The sequence below is a fragment of the Apiospora hydei genome, assembly GCF_038363865.1.
Source record: "Apiospora hydei strain CBS 114990 chromosome Unknown utg000008l_segment0_segment0, whole genome shotgun sequence".
NCBI lineage: Eukaryota > Fungi > Ascomycota > Sordariomycetes > Amphisphaeriales > Apiosporaceae > Apiospora > Apiospora hydei.
This window is the reverse complement of record NW_027117367.1, coordinates 2,418,060-2,440,391: the sequence shown is the minus strand read 5'-3', so window position 1 is coordinate 2,440,391 and position 22,332 is coordinate 2,418,060. Positions and strand designations below refer to the sequence as shown.

Below are 22,332 nucleotides of genomic sequence, written 5' to 3'. Positions count from 1 at the left end.
TTACATCAGCGATGTCATGATAAACTCCTTGTCGCGAGCAATTCTACTGCAGATAAACTGCCGCCCTAAGAGGCAGTGCCAGCTGGGAACCGGAAATGCTACGTTCTTGTAGTGGTCAAGCACAGCTATTATGCAAGACATCAGCCACTATCCTACGTCGGCTAAACATACATTCTTCGCAACTGCGAGGTTTGATGCATGCCTAACATGAGTAACAGCCTTTCGAATTATTTCGTAGTTGTTCTGACCAGTTCTGTATCTCTGCAACTAGCCCCCTCCCCCTTTGCAGTTTGCCTTGCGCCCCTCCTGTACCTGGTCTACAATGTATGTAAGCCTATCTACGTTATGAACGGGAAATCTGATTGGCGAACAACCCTGACTAAGCAGTTATGTGTGCCGTTCCAGCCTCTCTGGGTGCTTTGGATATTTAAGAGTGTTTTGGTGTATTCAAAGCTCGAATCTGTCGAGGCTGGTTCAGCCCTCCCTCTTCTCTCAAACCCGTCTCTTCACATTCCTTCTCTTCATAGTACGACAGCTCCCGATTCATCTAATGCAGTATGGTAGTTCACAGAGCATCCACATCATTCGAACCTCGTTACCGGGCCCTGGATAGCAATACCCACCATTTAGGGGCTGAGACCAATCCAGTGGTTCATGAGGGCTACAACAATACCTCGAAGAAAGACCTCCTACATAAGCCTGAATCCAAGCCAGAAGCGCGCGGTCGAATTCACAATTGATGGTTATGGGAAATACTTGCTGTGTTACTCAGTCTCGGGTGTATGGTGGCTATTTTCATTATTGCTGCTAGAACGGACAAGACGCCCCTTGCTGAATGGGCGTCCCCTATCAGCATCAACGCTCTCTTCTCCATCCTCATCACAGTATCCAAAGCGGCCATGTTGCTTCCGATCGGCGAGTGCATCAGCCAGATTAAGTGGCACTACTTTGCGACAAGAGAACGCCGCCTGGACGTTTTGTCAGCGTTCGACAATGCCAGCAAGGGACCCTGGGGAGCGCTGCTGTTCCTGAGTCCTTCGAAGGTCACATCGTGGCCGCTGTTGGCAACGGCAGGAGCACTCCTTACCCTGGGGGCCATGATCTTGGGGTCTTTCGCCCAGCAAACAGTGGTTATCCGGACAGAGAGGGTGGGCGAGCAGCAGGCCGGCGCTTCCATCTTCGTTTCGTCTGGTTTCGATACAGGCGACCCTTTCAAGGCTGAACTCGATCCCACCAAAGAGTTTGAACGTAAGTGGCCCATGATATCACACATATACACAGTATGATAGAGAACTTCACTTTCGAGAGTTTGCCACTAAGTAAAATGTAGCCTCTATTGTTGGCAACAAACTACAAGGAGCCTTCCTCAATGGCGTCTTCGATCTTGGATCCAATTTTCAATTCACATGCCCGTCAGGTAACTGTACTTGGCCCGAATTCACTTCACTTTCCATGTGCAGCACTTGCGAGGATGTCTCGGACAAAACACAAATCGTAAATGACTGCCCGTATCAAGTTATGGGAACCATAGGAAACTCGTCTGTCTTGGAGGCATGCGATACTTTCAATAACCATGGTTATCGCAATGCTACGTTCACTACACCGGGAGGGCTTGTACTGCCAGTCACTGTTGAAACCCGTGTTCCCCACTACTCTGTTGGCATGGTCGCGGTAGCCGGTAATGCTACTCTCGATTACATGCCCAATTCTGTGAACCAGAGAGTAACGGAAAAGATTATCAGTTTGGCTATTGTTCAGTTCAATGATATTATCGACTTCAATTATACATATGATGGGGGAAAGAAACCAACAAGTGATCAAGCGACAGGCAGATGGACGGCAACCGAGTGTGCAGTGAGCTGGTGCGCCAAGACGTTTGAAGACGTTGAAATCGTAAGTCGATCTTTACCCTGACCACTTAACCTTCAAATTTGAGGATTTCTAATATGTTTATAGATGAATGGAGTTCTAAAGCCTTATAACGTGTCAGAAATACTTCTCCATCCAAATCCAGATTTATACCAAAATGATTATGGATTGTCGAGTACGAAAATAACATACTATCTAAAACCTCGGGTTGATGGTAAAGAAAGAGCTGCCACCAATACATTGTGGCCTTTGCAAAACGATACCTTCGAGATTGTTAACCAGGACCACGCAAGCATATCTGCTTTCATGGGAGGGATGTTCACATTCAGAAGAAATGCTTTGGACACAGCCTTCTCGATCGGCTCCATGTTAGAATATGGTACGAATGTTTCAGAGGTTGTGGTCAATATAACGGAAAGCATGACGAATGCTATTCGCTCGGGGCCAGGTGCCATCTCGGCCGAGGGAACCACCTGGCACCAAGAGGCAATAATCCACATCGAGTGGCTCTGGCTAATTCCCCCTCTCGCCTTCGTGCTCTCGGGTGCAGTACTCTTCTCTGCCACGGTGGTGGTCAGCAGATGTCAACATCGTGGACAGCCTCTATGGAAGTCATCGATGTGGCCGTTGGTATTCCAGGGGCTCGAAGAGTGGAGCGCCCAGGAGAAGTGTGCGAGGGAAGACGGGTCACTTCGAGAGGTCAAGGATATGGAGGAGATGGCCAAGGTAATCCATGTCACATTGCAACAGAATGGATTAGGGGCGAGGAAACTCAAACGGGCTTGGTAGTTACTGCTCAAGTTAGGCTAGGCAATCTGCTGGTTGAAAACCGAACTCATCAGACACTGGTGCTGGGAATCGAACTCGACTCACCAAAATACGCCCAGCCAAGTCGAGGGAGGTGAAGGAGAGGTGAAAGGAACGGAGGTAAAATGTCGCCTACGAGGTCTGGGCGAAAGAACAGCTAGCCCAACTTCATTTAATCACAAAAAGAATTCAGTTCCATTATTGCAGCGTGTTAGAAACAGGCACCTACCCATAATCTTCCCATCCCACAGAACCATTAAAGACCTCACCAAACCTCACTTCGCACACTTTTACCAACTCAACTCCTTCCTTCATAAGGAATACAACTCACCGTGAAGATGGCTCACAACCCGTCAGGCGCTCAGCCTGTCGCAGGCAATGGCTCATCGTCTATTTGGATTGGCGACGCGACCACCCCGGCACTGCCCGACCTCTCACCCCGAGCCCAGACTGTCGTCCGACTCCTTCACAGATACACCCGCGCTCTGGAGGCAGGAGACTCAACAGGCGAGTTCCCCAACTACCACGAGTTCACCCTGAGACCGGAGGAGTTCAATGCTCTGAGAACTCGCCATCTATCCCTGTTAGAAGATGGCGCCCACGCCTGGGACTACTTCCCATTTCTGGGTTACCTGGCCATCTACCTGTCCAAGCCGGCGTTTGTCCATCGTTCATCGGTCCATCACATCACTCAAGCGGTTTGCACCCGTCTCAAGGATGCCATTATAGCTTCCCTTCCGCACAGCGGATCCATTGTCCCCTTCGCCAACACCAAGTTCGAGGACACCAGATTCCGATCTCAGACCAACATCTCGAGACGCGGCGTCCGAACCATGTCCGTATTCGAGCCCGACGGCACCATCTGGTTCATTCATCCAGCGGCGGGTCTCATCCCCGCTTGCTGGGTCCAGTTTGGCTGGTATGACCCTGCCGACGTCGAGAAGCTAAAGGTCGCCATGACGGACCGAGGATTCCAGCCGCGCATCTCCATCCTCGTCAATCTCGGCTGCAGTGGCCCCGTCCCGTCGACCAAGGATGCTGTACGCCTCGACATCTTGAGCACCCGGGAGCAGGGAGGCGAATTGAAAGTGACGCACGACGTTTGCGGTGTCGAAGTCCACACGCAGAACCCCCGTACCATGGTAGGACTCTGCCTGTCTGACTTCGGCGAGTACCTGCCCCAGCAACCTGTTGAGCTATGGTACGGCGACATCCTCGATGCAATTGACAATGGTATCATGGCCCATCTCTGTGGTGGACATTAATCCGCAATGTCACTATGCTACCCAGGAGAGCTGCGTGTTACTACGGCATGGACATCTGTTCTGACGACGACTTGTTGGCATCAGTTTGCGTCTGCGCTTTTCACCATCGATTTCGTCGCAACGAGGAGGGAAAGGAATCAACAGGGACATCAAAAAAAAAAAGAGACAGCAACGGAAGCATACCGTGGCCTACGATACTGTCATGGGAAATTCAACTTCGGCGCCTGGATGCTCAATTTGAGGGGAAATGAGGCCTTTCTTGCGACTTGATTTCATTTCAGGGGGATACACAGAAGTCATATCAGCAGTTCAGTCGTAGCCTGCAATGGTCGACGGCTCATTCTTCCGTTCTATCTCTTGCTAAGAGCTGTCGATCCTTCATCAGCTCGTGCTGTGCCCTATGCCCTATCTTAAGGAACCCAAAAGCGGAAGAAAAAAGGAGAAACTGAAAAAAAGAAAGAAAAAGACCCCCCCCTCTAAATAAAAGGAGATGGAGATGCGAGATTGGTAGACATTAGATACTATGAAAATTACATCTCGATCCGTTTCTACACCACATACCTTGCTAACCACCACAACTGTATCTAATTCGTGTATGATGCCATTCACATGGTATGGTCTCAGAACCTGTGCAATGTTAGTAAACCAGCCCTTCTAGCTATGGAGAGTACCATAATCTCCTTGGGTTGAATACTCAATCCCGTAGCAGCCATGTCAGCTGATATACCACCACCGCCCAGACCTCTCGGATTGTAGAAGAAGCCCGGTACCTTGAACACCGTGATGATGATGATGACTCACTAGCCACTTGCGGCGAGATCGCCGAGCCTCGCCTTCCTTTTCCCGCCCTTGACCTCCCCCTCATGTTCCTTCTCGTACCTGTCCATGCAAGTAAGCCTGAGCGCAGGGCAGGCGGGTAGGCGACAAACGATCGGCGCCGGAGACGCCGTCCCTCGGCAAAGAGCCTCGGCAGGCCAAACCCAACTGCCTTGCGTTTGCGCCTAGAGAGGGAGTGCGTGTGCATGCATGTGTGGCGACGAGTCAGCGAACCCCCTGGTCCCAGCCAATGATCTAGCTGGGGATCTGGTTTAATGCGGTGTGTGGTGTGGTGGTGTATGTAGGTGGAAACCTGGGCAAAGCGAAGCGCCGATAGAATCGCCGGGCTGGCTGGCTAGGGAGAGAGAAGGGGAGGGAGGGGTGGGCAAGGGGCAGCAGCATGCGGGATCCCCCAAAATTCCCTAAAGCGGATGGTGAACTAATGCCCGAATAACTCTAAAATCTCACATCCGTCCATCTCGGCTGCGTCTCTCGTTTTCGTGGGTTTTCCCTTTCGGAGGATCTGGTCGCCCAATAGCAGCACATCACCACCACCATTCCCGCGCAAAGGGCGCACATAATCCCCGGAAGCTGGGGGAAGGGAGGGAGGGAATGTGGGGTAGCGCGGAAGGGGGAAACGACGTCAAGCGAGCAGTACCTAGGTGGAAGGATTCATTATGGAGAGGGGCAAATAGGAAGAAAGCTAGGTAAGTACATTGATCAACGGACAGGTACTTGAGGGAACAACAGCAACATCATCATCGTAATCATGCCAGGCCGTTTTGCGTAACATGAAACCGAAGCGCAGCAACTGCCGGGCACGCACACGTCAGATGCAAGGGCTCTGATAGGAAGAGCAAGGAGTGCGTAAGCAGGTCGTAAGGGAAAAGAGAATAAGGGAAAAAAGCCGTCAAAAGGTGGTATTGAATTGTGACGAAACGAGCGCCGACTCCGCACCCCGTAAACGCCCGGCTTTCCGCTCCTGATGCAAGGCTGCTGGCAAATAACACCCGGCGCCCAGTGAGAGAACCCGGCGGAAAGAAATGAAGGAAGGGACACAACGAAAAAGGGTGTGGAAGATCCTGGACAGCGGGGACGGGTTAGGGTAGGGAAGCAACGCGTTGTATATTTCCAACCATGTCAGACGGTATGTAGGGAAAGTTGAGGAGGTATGGATGATGACGCGCCCAGAGATCGTAGGTAGGGATGAAAGGAAGCCCGAACAGCAGCGGCAGCGCTTAGAGACATGTCGGTGAGCTAAAGAAAGAACATTATGTGGAAAAAGACACTACAAATAAACAAAAGAAAGTGGGAAAAGCAAATGACTGTAATCAAAGTGGAAAAGGAGACATGCGGTTCATTTTAGTTTAGGACTTGACGTTTCAATAAACACTTCTGCAGCCGCCCCGGCTTGCATCATGAGGCTACAATGTCGGCTGTAAAAATAGTAGCAAGCTTGCTTAAAATAGAGGCGTTCCTGAACCAACGACGACCCAAGATCACGGACATAATCACTTTGCCTACCTATGAAGGACCCTTCTGGTTACATACGTGATGATGTATGGCTGACGACTCAAATGCACCTACATCCAACACTGGTAAACAGGGCCAGGGAGGGGGATCTAGATGCCTACGTACTCCATAGTCGGGCAGGAGACGAGGCACGCACGCACACCGAGACTGGACTGTGACTGGACCTCCCCTACCTCCCCTGACGTTGATTTTAACCTTCGCGGTTCTTTTGCTCAGGTACACCAATTACATCGGCATGATAAGGACAAGGGACACATGCATGACACCAACAGCACAGCTTCAAGCCGAGTGCGAGGGAGGGGGAAGAGAAAGATTGGCGCCCGCAGATACATGGCCGTCGTGGAGGCGCCCAGCACAGACGGGGCATGCAGGAGGACCCTGAATAGCTTCTTAGCCTGCTTCCACAGATCTCAACGAAAGGCTGGGAAGGCAGCAGGCAGGAGGGCACCTGGCGGGTCAATGAGGTGTCATGGAGGCAGCAGCGGCGCTTCTAGAACGGGTATACACCATGGGCCATGGGCTGTGGCTGGCCAGAGCGCTTCTCGCAATATGCAAAGAGAGGACTGTGTATCTGCAATGAGCGACGGGAACCTCGCATGTGGGCGCGTGGAAGCCGTAGCGCTCATGTGCTCTCCGGCATCGTCAGTCAGTCCCACCCCGGACCTTTGATGATGACGATCGTGTCGACGTTGACCAGTAGATCGAGCCCGGGCGGATCCAGGGCGACGGAACCCAGGGGCAAGATGCGAGTCATCGTTCGCAACGGTGACGAAAATAGCCCCTCGACGTAGACCGACACAGGTAGCCGGTAACCACGGGCGCTTCGTTCGCAATGGTAGTGGTGGATAGGCGATAAGCGGTTGCCCAAGGAGGAAATCTTCTAGAAGGTTAGGTCAGTGTTGAGCCACAGGTGCTAAGAAAAGGGCGGCGGCGGCGCTTAAACCCCGTCATGGGACGGCGGCTATCCAGGAACGCCTGCTCGTCATTGGACAGGCCCGAGCGGTGACAAAGTCTGATGCTGAAGCCTCTTTCGAATGAGCGCTTACGGGTGTATCCGCTAGATACGATCTCGAAAGAGGTCTGGGCCAGAAAGAATCGCCCTTGATCAATTGGTTGCGGTAAGTGGCCAGTTTCAGAAACGTCGACTGACTGTCTGGCTGGGGGTGATCTTGAGGCTCTGTTGACCGGAGGCTCAGGTAACAAACGGGTGGTAAATTGTTGGTCTGGGCGAATGGTCGGGCACTGGGGGGCAAATTCGGTCGGCTCAGGTCACCCAGTCCAGTCCTGTCCGTCCCAGAGACTGTACCCATGTCTTGCCGTCCAGCTGCATTGACAGACCCCTGGATAGTTGATCCTTCGCTTGTGGCTATCGAGCCGAAGGAGCCAGTTCGCGTTAATTCCGTTGAATCTCAGGACGGCGACCACTCTTAGCGCGGTTCTTGTCATCTTCGTCCCAGCCAGTACTGATGATGCTTGTCAATGGGATTGCGACGATGCTGGCTTAGCGGATTGTCTGACTGCCCCCATTCCTTGTCGTCGACCCTTGACCTTTACCTCGGCTGCTGCCCCATCTTTGATGACATCGCTACGTGTAGTTCCTCTTACACTATTGCCTACAAGGCCTTACCATTACTCCGGGTGTGCACATGCTTGCTGTTGGATGTTGATATTGCCCCAGTACAATATAGATGAGAAGATTGGCAATCCTCGAAGGGGCGTTGCCGATATGAGCAAGCCAACGGCCATTCAGCCCGTCTGGACTTGAAATTACCTTGGCGGGAAGGACATCCTTCGCCCATCGCTCCTGCCCAGCCCACTCCGGTCGTCTCGTCATGTGCAATGACATGACAATACGTATGGAAGGGCGTGGGAGGCGAAGGAGGGCTTGTTTGCCGTGCTCGGCGCATCGGCTTCCCAGTGCGACCATCCGGAATCGGCTTGGCTAATAATAATAATACCTACTAAGTACACCCTGTTTCTCGTCACAAGGACCAACAGCAAACAATTTGGACACTGAACCACGCTCTTGGGACGGATCAGCCACTTTTGTCCCAAAAGGGACATGCCGGACGAACTATACCCTAGCCACCCCTCAATGAAGCTCGCTATTTCGAGAACCAACAAGACCAACCGTTTCCTTGGTCTCATATTCTTGTTATTTACCTGTTCTATTGATATACAGGCAATCCATGGATGGGAAGCGACTTGGCCATTCTGGGACGGATATTGTTTGGCTTGTGATCTGTGATCGGGTGCGGTAGCCAGAAGAAGTGACAAACTGGATCATTGTGACCTAGGGCCTTCTTGAACGAGTAGGCTGAGAAGTGACGAAAGTGTTTCTTGGCTGCCTACGGAGTGGTTCTGACTGTAAGCGGCTGACGCGAAATGAAACGCACACACTCGGGTACTTGGTAGGTAGTCTCTCGGCTATTCAGCCGCCGTCCTGAAAGCCGCAAGAAAGAAACCGTTTCGGGACTCGAAAGCAGCGGAGGAATAAGCTCGACGGGAGGATTCCGAGAAACCATAAAAGAAAAACATGCCATTTGTATTCCGAGGATCACCAACGTTCAGGGCTGTCTGCTGTTTGATATACGGAGTAATGCACCGTATTGGGTTGGCTGGTGTATTGTTTTGAATGTGTATCTTATTCCGAGGTGCGTTACTCCGAGGTGCGCGTAAAAAGCTGGATGGCGGTCGGTCGGTGTAGCGTGCGAGTGGCTGAGAGCAATCATGATTGACGACGGGAAATGACCCCAAGAGGGAAAAAGTACCTGCTGAATGAAGTAAGTACCTTTGGCCAAGCAACATTTCCGCAAGCTCTAGAGCCCTTGGCGATGGTTAAGTTACTTTGCTCAACGTTACACTAGTGTTGTGAGTCGCGCTTCTTCTGCTGGTGCGGCATGTACCTCTCGACTCTTCTTGGGAAACCCAGACACAGACAGCATTCATTGGAAGTCAGTCTGGTCAAACGGTTGTGTCAAGCGCTGCCTGCCCCGCAGAGCACTGAAGAGGGTTCCGAGGACGAGCCACTCAGGCCAGTCTGCCGGTACCCCCAGGCTGCCAGGGTTGCCATCCGTGCGAGTGCCAGGTGAGAGGGGGAGGGAGGAGATACTTGTGTAAAGCGACAAGGGGTGGGCTCCGGTTTTATTAGACGATGTCAAGTTGGCTGGTTGGCGTCAAAGCTGATCAATTCCCATAGAAGCGGAAAAGTGCCCGCACAACGGCGCCAGCAGGGCCAGCAGGGCCAGGCGGCAGGGGGCCCATGTCGCCGACGTGGGTTTCATGCAAGGACTGATGGTCTTCCTGCGAGGATCGAGCCAGCCTGCTCCAATGGCCGCCAAGCCCGCCCATCATAAACTGTCCGAGTCGGAAAAGGTGGTCGAACCAGAGCCTGAGTCGCGCCTACTAACGTACCGTATCTAACACCCCCCAGAACCAACGCCAACGAGTACCGGCCGCGGGTGACCGTTGAAAGCGGCCTCATCTCCAGCCAGGCAGGCCTTTAGAAGAACCTGGGCCTTCCTATTTTATACGTTATCTGATCTCCACCATCGCTATTCGATTATCGTGCTTTCGATCGCAAGTGTTTCAAGTCGTCAATGACGCCATTGCTCAGTTATTATGCATGGGTTCTCTTTTTCCCACCTGTTGTTGTGGCCTTCCGTGGTGGTCTGATTCCAGCGTCCCGGAGTGTCATTGATGGACGAGTCTGCCTGTGGCCTTTACGGGAATCCGGACTGGCGGTAAAGGAACGACTACTGGCCTTGCCGCAATAGGCACACCCGCTGACTGAACAAAGTCGCTTTCAGTTGCACTCTGCCTCATCAATCTCGGCCACGCTAGTCCAAATTGTACACTGCGCCGAGATCAAGCAGTGCACATCGGAATATTTCCAAAACGTGGAGTGGAGGAGAGGACATCTGACAGACAATGGATCATGATGCCACGGTTCCGCGGCGGCACTAGTTGAGGCCAAGTCACTGTTAGTCGTCACTTTTACGCCGCCCGCTTCTGGAGTCGAGTTGCTTTGACGCCCGTATCGCCTCCCCTTTGCGCAGATGTGTACAGGGACGATAGACGATGACGTGGGCAACCAATGGGAGCATTAGTCAAGGTACCATTGCAGGGCAGCGCAGGTGTGCCTGTATGTGGTGTATTTCTGCCTGCTTGCCCGCCAGACATGATACCTACCTGCCTTACGAGTATGTACTGCATGTGGACGAATAGCAGAAGGCGAGCCTTGTGTAAGTCACATTGAGACGGGGGATGCGCCACGGAAGCCACACCACATCGCCCTATGCGAACTTGGCGATGCGAAGCGAAGCGTTGAAGTTCTAAATTAAGAATCGGTATCTCTCTTGGGGAGGGGAGGGGAGAGGAGGTTCTTCTTTTTCGATAGTGACTGTAGGCGCATCTGGTGTGCAGGTTGTCCCTGTCATAGGCCGCGTACTTGGCTCGGTGCAGCCAATGGGTGTAGCGATGCCGCTTAATATTGATCACTAGGTTCTGAGGCGGTTAGTTTTAGGGCACGGCATCCCAAGGTGGATGGAGCGGCAGGAAGGGAAGGACGGATGGAGGGATCTGTCTGTTTGTCCCGCAGATCTAGGTTGATAATGCGCGCTGCGTGTGTGTGTGTGTGTGTGTGTAACAAGCGCTTCGGGCTACGGGTATTGCGTGCATCGAGTTGATCGAACTGTCACCGGCAGAGCTCACGATGGTCGAGCATGGATGTACGTCTCGAAACGATTATGCGTGCGATACCGAACATGATAATGATGATGTTGGTTCAAGTTGAGCAAGGTACGCCCGGTCTGGGGTATGGCATTCTAAAATTAGGCCGCGTTGAGTGGTGGGATAAATGGTTGAATACCATCCCAACCAACCAACCAGAATACCACTTGAACCCAGCAACTCATGTCTCCGGTCGATGTTTGTTTCGGTTTGTCTGCAAGTATGCTATCTACAGCAACACATCCATGCAAAAGCTATTAGCGTATACTGCCTGTATGTAACCTCAGAAGGTTGATGAGGGCCGGTTGTGTTGTAGTTGCTTCCTCTATCTCGGCCAGATCCCGGCTCCATCACCAACTCCTCCGCACCTTGTTTGAAATGCTCTACTTCTATTCTGAAATGAATACCTACCCATGCAATGCAAGATCGAAGACTATTAGAAGACGAGAATGCCCTGGCCGTGCGCCTACGAACTAAAGCGACGACTCTTTCTTGGCCTAACATACACACAGAACTGTACTTCCTTTTGACTAGCCTTTTCAATCCACTGCTACCGTAACACCGGAGATTGACATTGCTCTGAAGGATGGAGGTACTGTAGCATTCGAATGCTCAAATGTTTCTTTAATCTACGATGTACGTGTGTGTATGTACGTACTCTGCAACCATGTCGTAACTGCGGGATCTGGTCACGCGGATGTGCTTCGAACATTGAGGTAGCCAATTATCCAGGCCTAGATGCACCTTCCCCCACTTCGCCATGATGAACAGCACGACAAAACACACATGCATGCACAACTTGCTTCCCATCCGCCATCGGGAGAGAGCGTGTGCCCCTTTTATGCCCATCTCGCAAGCAGAAACCCTAAAGGAATACCGAGGAGAGCCCCTTGCACGAACCAAACAACCACTATGAATCAGTCACATACTAACCTACTAGATGCACGTCACCAGAAGAAAAGAGGGCCTTCATTACACACCCAAGATTCAATTTCGCACACCCGAATTGGATTCCTCCTCTCTGGGCGTCGTCCACTGTACTGTGCTTGCATGTGATGCGGCGGGCCCATTTCGGTAGATTTTCAGAGGGAACCCCGGTCTACCGTGCTGCAGAGCATTGCCGTTCACGTATGTATGTAATGTAGGTACGCTCCATCCTGGATGGCAGTAGGCAACGGCATTGTCAGAATAGCTGGTCAGCACTATACGTGTAGCGCCCCTAGAGACCCTAGAGACCCTAGAGACCTTACTAGAGCTTACTGCACTGCTACCGCTACCGCTACCGCTACCAGCGCATCGCGGCAAATGGAACAAGGACGAACAAGGCACTGGGCGGCACGCACCAACCCGGGAGCAGAACCTACAGTACAGTACATCCAGATGCTACCTTACTAACTGCTGTACACATGCACGCAACTCATGTATGTACTAACACGGGTGCTGAAGAAACCACGGGCGGTGTGCCTACAAGCAGTCTAGTCCAGTCAGCCCGTACGAGAGAGCCATCTTGCGACACGAGACGTGGTTTCTGAGCGCAGAGGGAGCCGACCATGACACGCAAGTTGCGGGTGCCGGAAGTCAAACTCGCGCTAGCTCCCAATCCAACAAGTCCCATTAGACGCGGCCTGGAAAGGAACGAGACAATTCTGCACAAGACAAGGTACCGCTCTCTTCCCAGCATGTACCTTTCGTTGCCCTTGCACATCCATCCATTCATTCATCCCTCCCACGGAGGCCGCGCCTGATGGTGCAAGTTAACTTTCAACACACCCCCTGGCATCGCTTCCCCATTGGCTGCAGCAGACCAGCTGTCGACCAAAATCCATTGACCCGCTGACATTTTGCCCAGCAGGCAGGCTGCTGTGGGCTCCCCCATGTACGATTTAATGCGTGTATGTGAACGGGGGTGATCTGCTGTAAGACTCGGCAAGAAGAGATTGCACCTATTTTCTTACGCGCACTTACATACTGACCGACAACGTGTCGTAGGTAGCAGCCGTAACGTTTACTTGACTGGAGTCGCCTCATACCGCGATGATGGCATGCAGTCAATTGTCTCTGTCGAGAGAGAGCGCACCCAACTCGGCAAATTGTACGACCCAGACAGCCTGACAGCATAAATGAACATGGAACGATGCCTTGCACGCGCTGGTCCACCGTCTCCCACGTTTCCGGAAGAACAACTGGAAGTCCTATCAATCTCATTGGCGGCTACTATACGGGGCACACACCCTTGCCGAGAATAAGCTGGTCTCAGCTCTAGCAAATCAAAGGATGACAACCCGTTACTGTTGATCGAGTGATACGGAGACAGCAAGAATCCTCAGCACAGCATGATCAAACACGTTCACTTTACCCTTGATGGTTTGAGAGTTATGTATATTTATATACTCAACGTTATTACGGACGGGTTAATCTCACTCGGGCACAGGGAACAATCTGTGTTACCGAAAGTGCCGTAGGCCCGTGTCGTGATCGAACCCATGTGGCAGTATCGGTGGCTTACTCGTCCTGTTGGGCTGCTGGATACAATTCAAGCGGTCGCGTACCTTGGCGTCTGTCTGTCAGACATTGCCGGATTGGCCCATTCGAATTAGACTAGCCGTGGGCGGAGCGGGAGCTGCTGGCAAGCTGGCATGCTATACCGCCAAGCTTGCCACAGCTCAGAATAGTATTCACGTTTCATGGATGGGTTACAGTACTTCGGACATCTGGTCATTCGCCAGAGCTGCTGCTGGACGGGCCGAAAGGTATTACTGGGATAGGCGGTTTGGTTTGTCATCACTCGCATGCGAAGGGGTCAGCAAGTGAGAAATCGATGCCAATTTGGGCTAAAAAGGACGGCTTGACGGGCAGCCATTCGACAATCCTGGTTGCATCATGATGCGGAGGGGCTGGATGTGTCAGTGCTTATGTATGTATGTATGCCATGCCAGCATTCTGGCTTGCTGGTGCCAGCTTTGTGCGGACGGGGATCGACAGTGACTTGCCTGAGCTGTCGCGGCTGTCGAGCTTTTTAGTTTCAATATCCGTTCGCTCAGGTCAGGCAGATCGCAGCCCCCAACAAACTGAGACTATCAGATTCTTACATACAACATACATCATACCACAAGCGGCAACCTACCTTCGCCTAGCCGTGAACACTTTTAGAGTTTTCTACTGCCCCTGGTCGGCATCTCGAAGGGTGGGCAAAAGAACATGCGAGAGAGGGAGAGAGGGAGAGAGGGAGACATGGGCACCACTTACGAGTATGGGGTCGCATAGCGCGTCAAGCGGCCCTCATTTGCTGCTTGTCTCTCCTCGTCTCCTCACGTTCTCCCTGGCTACGAGCAAACTAGGTCCAATGGACGCCGCGTTTGGCACGATTGGGCGCCAATTTTGGGGGAGGACGGAAACGGGAGAGAGTCATGATGCCGACGGTCGTGCGCATGGATAGAGACAGCAGTCATAATAAGCGAGGCAGAGTACAAACTGGCCGCACCAGGGGACCCATCTTTTGCGCTGGCTTGACGTGTGGTCCATTAACGTTGCGGCCGACCGCCGCCTGGGGCGTTCTTGGAGTGGACAAGCGACTATCCGGTCCCAAGTCCAGTCCAGAGTCTCGCGCTCGCGATGCTGTGTGTGGGTTACCTTTCTCTCCGAGCAGCATATACTTTCATGTTGCGCCGAGAATAGCGAAGAAGACGGGAAAAAACAAAGTACATCGAGCCCCGTTGAGAGAAAGAAGATTGACGAGAGCGAGTGGAAAGGGTTGCGGCAACCCCTGCACCTGTGGCTAACCATGCTTCCACCCACACCTTTTACCTGACTGCAACCTGAGAGCTGCTGAGGAGGTATCTATTCACCCTGCTAGACGCACTCATCCAGCACCTGGCGGGGGTGTTTTTGGCCGACCATTGAAGTACAAGGACCCCTGTTTTCCTTGCTTGCCTGAGGTACCCTCCCTGTCCTAGCGGACGCACTAATTTAGTCGATGGCTTCTGGTAGTCGCGTCTGTCGCTGTCCCGTCCTGATCAGATGTACCCGATGTACCTCCCATATTCCCATATACTGCACCCTATCATCCCTACCGCCCAGGCCAAAGAGCTGGGGCTAGCACGCCGAACCCTAGTCGGATGCCCCTCCAGCCAGCCCGTCGATTTGAGGTTCTGCGACACCCAGCATTTTATTAGCACCTCCTCCTTCATCGCTGTTAAGAGCGAAGCGCCAGATACAGATACTGGGGCAAAAAAAGAGGCCAGGGTGTGGGTTTTTTAGCGTAGGCGATTATCGTTGCGTTGCGTCTCTCGTCTACTCGTCTACTCGCCTGCTCGTCTGCTCGTCTCTTTCTCGGGCGGGTTGCGCTGCTGCTGGCTGCATGTCTGTCGAAAGTAAAGCAAAGTACTTAACAAAACATACAAAACAGTCGCAGTACCCGCCGCCGAGGTACACGCCTCGCCTTCCCGAGTCGCATTTTATTGCTTTGCCTTTTTTGCTGCTTTGCTTTTGCATTGCGTTGACGCTGCGTCTCGTCGGTCGTGTGTTGTTTGATTTGACGAAACCGAACGAACAAACGAACCATTCTACTTACTTGCCTTAACATACTTTCATGCTACTGGGCTGACTTGCCGCAACGTGAGAACTCTCCCACTTTCTCCGCGGCTCCGTCTCCTTACATCAGGATCCTAGACCGCAACAACACCACATCTTCCTGGGAAATCCGGATCCTTTCAACCCACTCGCTCTCTCAACTCAACTGAACTCTTTGCTGGGCCGAGAGCTATAATAAAGGAACAAGTTATAGAACGACTCTCGACTAGTCCTCCTGGATCGTCTATTTTTGTCCAATCCATCTCGCCTCTCGCACCTCGGACGATACAACCTGAAACGCAGAGTTACAGCTCTCGCAGCAGGCGCAGCATAATCGCGCGGTAATTGCCCAAGCGCCCAAATTTCACAACTTACCCTCAACTTACAGAAATTGGAGCCATCTCTTTTTTGAAGAGCACAACCGCCAACCAGGAAGGAAAGAGGATCAGGAAAGGAAGGCAAAAAGACTGGGAAAGGGTCGTGGACCGACTCTCTCAAAAGGCATCCTCTGGGATTACTCAATCTTTTCTTTTATATTGGCCCCAGCGTCACCAGCAAGCCCAAGGATCTCGTCGGATAGCCAAGGTAGGAGGATCATCGGGTACACCCTGTGCGCCTCACGGCTCAGCTTCGCCCGCCAGTCTTACGCAGACTCGTGAAGGGAAAAAGTCCCCACAACTCGAAGCAGCGCAATCACCGGTCAGATTTTCGAAATCCAGTCCTGAACAATCCAGCCGCACCTGCTTTTTTGCGGTGATTTCTGACCAACCTCTTACTGTGGTCTGCATCAACTCTGCCTGGCGACTGGGTTTTCGAGTTTCGTCTCGGCTCTCCACTCAATTCGCGGCTGCTTGGTGAACTTGGCTACCTCTTTGGGGGCCAATTGAGTGTTGTTTGCGACACCTCGTATTCGACTGGGTTGGTGTATTGCTCGGAGCAACTGTTGCCAGTATCTGAAGCTGAGACCGACGCTGTTGGACCAGGGCCAGCGGTGCAACCAGTAACTGCAAACGCGCGCAACAGTTGCAACGCTGAAAACTAGTCGTTGCCCATCGAGGATAGTGCGCGGGCATTCTCTAGTGATCCCGCAAACCACGAGTTTTCTTGCGGGCAGTGCGGATTCTCGCTCAATGCGCAATGGCGTCTTTCACAGCACTCAACGGAGGTGACTCAAAACCGACGGACCGCGCCAGCGACAGTCCCACGAACAAGAGGCCTGACTCGGAGGAGCGACCCGAGATTGTCGTCCCAGGCCCTACGCCGAGACCACCATCTCGTGATATTTCCTCAAACCAGCGGGACCAATGGCCAGCCTCAGGCCCGGAAAGGTCATCATACGCATATCCCGACGTGGAAGGATCACACAAGCGCAAACGATCTAACTCGCTCGAACTCCGCAGAGAGGCCCCGAGTGCTCCGGAAGACAGGACTCCTGCGCCGCCGTCACACCCGGAACCGCGGGACGTTTACGGCACCTCTCAACATCATGAGCGTGACTACCGCCCTTACGGAGACGAGAACCGAGGTGAGCGCAGCGATCCCTGGCATTCCCAGTATAGTAGGGAGGAACGGTCTGCCTATGAGACGCAAAACTCGGCAGGGTCTTTGGCGTCACCATCGGAAGGGCAGGGTGAGGATTCGCTCCGCAGATCCCAGATGGATTCGCAACAGGGCTACTCGCCGACAAGTCCCGACGCAGATGAGTCCAGCTATTATGGGGGCTCGTACACGCCGGAGCACCGGAGGGATGGTACCGTGATCCAGTCGGACCCCAAGAAGAGGAAGCGCAATTTCAGCAATAGGACGAAAACGGGCTGTCTTACTTGCCGAAAACGGAAGAAGAAGTGCGATGAGAGCAAACCAGAATGTAAGTGGTCCCTCAACAACTTGAAAATTGGTCGGAAGCTCATTGCGATTTCAAAGGCAACAACTGTCTCCGAGGCGGGTTCATCTGCCAAGGCTATGCGAACCAGCGCGGATATCAAAAGATGGAAAACAAGCCCCCGGCGGTTCCACTCGAGTCGAAGGACCCTAGCTACGTGCCTCCTGGTGCATACGGAATGCCACAGCAAGCCCCCTACCCCAGTCAACCTGCGGCTCTGACAGTGCCGCCAAAGAGAGAACCGCCTCCGCCATATCGGGGCCCTTCGTTGCGGATAGATACACCTCAGGGCCGTCCGGTGCTGACGGACGATGAGCGCACTGCGTCGACAATTCCGACTGCATCCGTTGGTAGCCCGGAAAACAAACTGTCCATCCTGCCCTCGGCTTATCCGTCACAACAAAACAATCCTTTTCCAACACCCATCAGTGCGATAAGCTCGGCTGCAAACTTCGAGTCTCGGGTGTTGTCAAAGGAATACCACCAAAGGATACCTCCGCTACACGATGCCAGCCGTACCGAGCCCGAAACGCCTCAATCTAGCATCCCGAACACGACTCTTCCTCAGATCAACATCCTGAATGCCCCCACGCGAACGAGTAGCCCAGGCTCGCATCATCAACAGCCGCCGCCGCCGCCACCACCTCCTGCGAGCACCACGAGCACCACGAGCGCTCAGGTTGCTGCCCAACTCGCCCTGTCGCACAGCAACTTTCCACCGCCTCCCCGCCAATCTACTCAAAAGGAGTTGATGCTCCGGAGCGACTGGTACCAACCATTCAACAAGGAACTGGTTTTGGAACGGGAGAGATGCAGTGCCGCTTGCTGGAGGTTCAACAACTCGACGAACCCCAACAACGGTGTTTCGGGCAATGAAAGATCCAGACTGTTCCGCGAGATCTTGATGCCTAAGGAGCCCGTCGACCTGTCGCTTTCCCAACGGTCTCATGCTTTTAACGTTGGCCGGGTCGGGAATGACGTCGTGATTGAGGCGCCCTTCACCTGCGACTATGGCTACAACATCACCATAGGACAGAATGTCTTCATTGGCCGCAACTGTACCATCATTGATCCATGCTCCGTCAAGATTGGCAACAACACCTACATAGGGCCCAACGTTAGCCTCTTCGCCGCCACTCTGGACACCAACCCGGCCAAGCGGATGGGCAGCAAGAGCCTGCAGAAGGGAGAACCCATCACGATTGAGGAGGATGTATGGATCGGTGGCAATGTGGTTGTCCTGCCCGGTCTCAAGATCGGCAAAGGCTCCACGATCGGTGCCGGTTCCGTCGTTACCAGAGTATGTATCTAGTTGGCTCTTCCCAACCCATTCCTACCTACCTACTAACACTATTCTTTTTTACAGGATGTGCCGAACTTCACAATTGTTACTGGCAACCCGGCTCATGTTTTGCGCGGCATCCAACCCTAAGACGCGGAACCCTGTCTAAACTGCGCATACATTCTCTAATGTTAACGTCTCTCCGATATCTTCCGCATCGACTTTCTTCAGATCCGTTATGATACCCAATTCGTTACTGTTTGTACAGATATTGCCATTTTTTCTTTTCTTTCCTTTTACCCCAACACGCACTCAAACATACTTTTTTTACTTCAGCCACGCGGTCACGTACTTATGCGGAGAGGAGGATCACTTTCGAATACCTGGTAGCATTGCAATTCATACATGGCATGAGCGACTCTCCAACGACTTTTTGGGGAGGAGGGTCTGTGGTTATTTTCAACTTTTTTTTCTTTCTTTCTTTCTCATTCATCATGGCTGGGAGGGGAACCTTAGAGAGCGTCATCATGTCATGTCGTTACGAACTTGGGAGAAGACAGAAGAGACAGGTTTATTGCATGGAAATGGAAAGGAAACATGGATGGCTTCAAAGGAGAAACGGGATTTCCTGAACAGGGGAGATGGGAAAACGGACTGGGCACATATAAGCATCTATATATACACATAAGCCAGGGGGTGAGGGGATTCTACACATACATACCTATACACACACACACACACATGAGGGGAGGGGAGAGAAGAGGCCAGCGGAAAAGCTCTGGAAGCTACCTAATCAACCATCCCTGACGAGGTTATGGCAATGGAAGGGGGCAAAGAAGGAAAGCTATAAGGCGAGTGAGCGAGATGGAAGCCTATACATATTATGTCTATATCCATCATCGTCACTGCCTGTTCTTGCTGTGCGGGAATCCCACATAAATGACACGATTACTTCGCATTCACATTCGTACCCTTCACCTCGTATTCTTTGCCCGCGCGTTTGTGATCATTTGTCTCTACCTATCTAACCGGTCTCTGTCACACTATCGCCTGCCTAGATGAAGAGACGAGCCTCAAGCTGATCCGGGACAGCCTCTGCTCGTGCCCTGTTTCCTCTTCTCGCCCTCGAACTCTACGTGTCCCTTCCCCTGGTTCTTGTGGAAGACATATACACAGATGAGGTAAGAGAGTCACGACTCTGAGCCTAAAGGATTATGTTTCAATAATGTTGTTTAGGGGCATGTCGTATTCGACCCCCAATTCGTTATTAAGTAAACTATATACAATAAAGGTTTAAGAGCCGCGAGAAATCACCAAATTAACCGAGGTTGTCACTTTTGTTCCGACGGCGGCTGATGTGTCAGCGTTGGAGGTTCCAGTTGCTGCTTCGGCGCCTGATCCCCCGCCGAGTCAGCAGCAGCAGGAGTATGTGTCACGATGCCGCTATCCCCTTCCATCTCGAACGTCTGCACCGGTATCCGTGGCGAGGACCACGGCGTCGTGCCGTCATAGTCGCTCACCGACTGCATCTGGTAGCTACCCCGACGGCCGTCGCCGGCGCCAGGCGACAGCTCAGACGGCGTCTGCGGGCCGGACATGGTGCCCATGTCGCGCGGCTTGAGCGATCCCGCCGCGTAGGCCACGGCGCCGGCCAGCTGCATGGCGCTGTACTCGCCGCTGTAGAGCTCGTGCCGCGCCGGGTGCTCGCCGCTTCCCGACATCTCCTGCGGACCGAGGTAGACGTTCGTGGGCGCGTAGCCCTGGCCGGGCTTGTAGTCGCCGCCGTTGTTCTTACTGTTGTTGTTGTTATCTGAACCACTCCCGGCCCCGACCCCAACCATCATCGCTCCTGTACCCTGTGCGTACTGGGCCCTCCGCCGCCTCCGAAGGATAAGCCACCCGAGTGCCGCCAGGATGGCGATACCGGCCGAACCTCCCACAATGACGCCTATCAAGCCCCCTAAGCCTAAGCCCCCAAAGGCGCCCGAGCCACCTTTCGTCTCATCACCAGAGCCGTCCGTCTGCTTGGGGATTCCGCCGGGGCCGGCTCGCGTCACCGATGGCAATCCGGAGATGGTGGGCAGAGGCAAGTTTGCATCGACGCCCCAGTGGTAGTACTCGTCCTGGGTCGGGCAAGCGGGCGCGGAGGCCGTCGGCGTATATTCGGCCGCGGTCGTGCTCTTGGGCCGGGCCGAGCTGAAGATAGACTGCAGACGAGTGTAGTCGGGCAACAGCACGGGCTTGCCGGTATGGCCGTTGTCCGGGTATTCCACCAAGGCCGTGTTGTTCGTCTTGTTGGCCCAGTCCCAGACTACGGCTCCCCGAAGACTTCGGACCAGGTCCCGGTGAGGACGGTCTCGACTTCGGTAAAGTTGCGTACCTTCCCCTCAAAGGTGCAGTAAATTTCGGACACGACAATGGGTATTTCCGGGTTGGCAAACTCGTCAAAGAGCTCTGAAACATCGCTGCCGCACGCCTGGTACAATCCAAGTCCGAACATGTCGATCGAGTCGGTATAGTCGCCACAAGTGAGATAATCGACCACCGTGTTCTTCAAATCCGAAGAGTCATACTGATTGTATGCTATGGGAATTTGGCGGTAGCCACGACCATCGCGGAAGGCTTTCATGTCTTTCGCCGCTGCTCTAACGTAAGGCGCTGCCCTTCCATACCAATCATCTGTGTATGTGTCAATATCGCTTGTTTTAGTCAAGCGGCATCCAGTGGTTGCACCTACCAACGTCAATAGTGTCGCCACCAATGCCGAAAGCGAGAAGATTACTGTATCTGTTGGCCTAAAGTTAGTTTCTTCGCCTTCAGCACGACTACCGCCTACGAACGACACACATACTTGGCAAACTCGTCAATCTTGGAGGCCCAGTCCTCGTACATGGCTCTTGTCCACACGGGATCATACTGTGAAAGTCGTCTTAGCATGAGCGGTGGATCCGTCGAAGGACTACAGCTGGAGTACCTACGTATCTCATCATGGAACTCGAGCTGTCCAAGTCGAGCCAGACGTAGATGCCGCGTTTGTCGAATGCTTCCATGCAGCCATCGTGGAAACGATAGGCCTCTACCTCGTAGACACGGATGGTATTCACGCCCATGTTCGCCATAAGTTCAGCATCGATCTCACACTGCTTCGTATCAACCAGCCTGTCGCGCGTGTAATTATCATCGTCCAGATAGTAGGAAACTCCTGGCGAGGGCTGTTAGTTTTGACTACCTCCCTCCAAGGGCCGAGGAGTGGAAGCATCACTTGCCTTTGACGAAGAACTGGTCTCCATTCGGTTTATAGAGTCTGCTCCCCTTGATAGATATCTCCGGCGAGGTCGTGGCACCATAAACGAACTGCGGCAGAGTAAGGCATGCCCAGTAGTATGCGATAGCTTTTAACATGATGGCGACGAAGTAACCTGGATGGTTTTCTCGTCCGTTGCTCGTCAGCTCCGTCTGATCCGTCCTAGCAAAGCTGCCTGGTCGGTCGGTAGAGAGGCAAATCGTTTCTTTCCCACCCGTCACGTCCTATGTCGAACGTTGACTAGGAGTTGGGCTTTCGGCGTAGACAGCTTCAC

At 53.0% G+C, this 22,332-nt stretch overlaps 3 protein-coding genes across 3 annotated transcripts; 2 read left to right on the top strand and 1 right to left on the bottom strand.

The window, feature by feature from the left end:
• Positions 1 to 322: 322 nt before the first annotated feature.
• Positions 323 to 3,941, top strand: PG997_011329 (uncharacterized protein; the record flags this gene model as incomplete). Its single annotated transcript, XM_066815644.1, has 6 exons — positions 323 to 328; positions 388 to 560; positions 773 to 1,248; positions 1,331 to 1,893; positions 1,957 to 2,595; positions 3,015 to 3,941. 6 exons carry the CDS (start codon positions 323 to 325, stop codon positions 3,939 to 3,941), a joined length of 2,784 nt encoding a protein of 927 aa, XP_066664934.1.
• A 12,765-nt stretch (positions 3,942 to 16,706) lies between these two features.
• Positions 16,707 to 18,904, top strand: PG997_011328 (uncharacterized protein; the record flags this gene model as incomplete). The annotated part of the gene is made up of 3 exons (XM_066815643.1): positions 16,707 to 17,457; positions 17,514 to 18,772; positions 18,839 to 18,904. Coding segments are annotated over 3 exons (2,076 nt in total), but the record flags the coding sequence as incomplete, so codon positions are not given.
• Positions 18,905 to 20,085: 1,181 nt separating this feature from the next.
• Positions 20,086 to 22,156, bottom strand: PG997_011327 (glycoside hydrolase family 72 protein; the record flags this gene model as incomplete). Its single annotated transcript, XM_066815642.1, has 6 exons — positions 20,086 to 21,045; positions 21,084 to 21,433; positions 21,492 to 21,541; positions 21,606 to 21,670; positions 21,733 to 21,956; positions 22,021 to 22,156. The coding sequence occupies 6 exons, from the start codon at positions 22,154 to 22,156 to the stop codon at positions 20,086 to 20,088; spliced, it is 1,785 nt and encodes a 594-aa protein (XP_066664932.1).
• Positions 22,157 to 22,332: the final 176 nt, after the last annotated feature.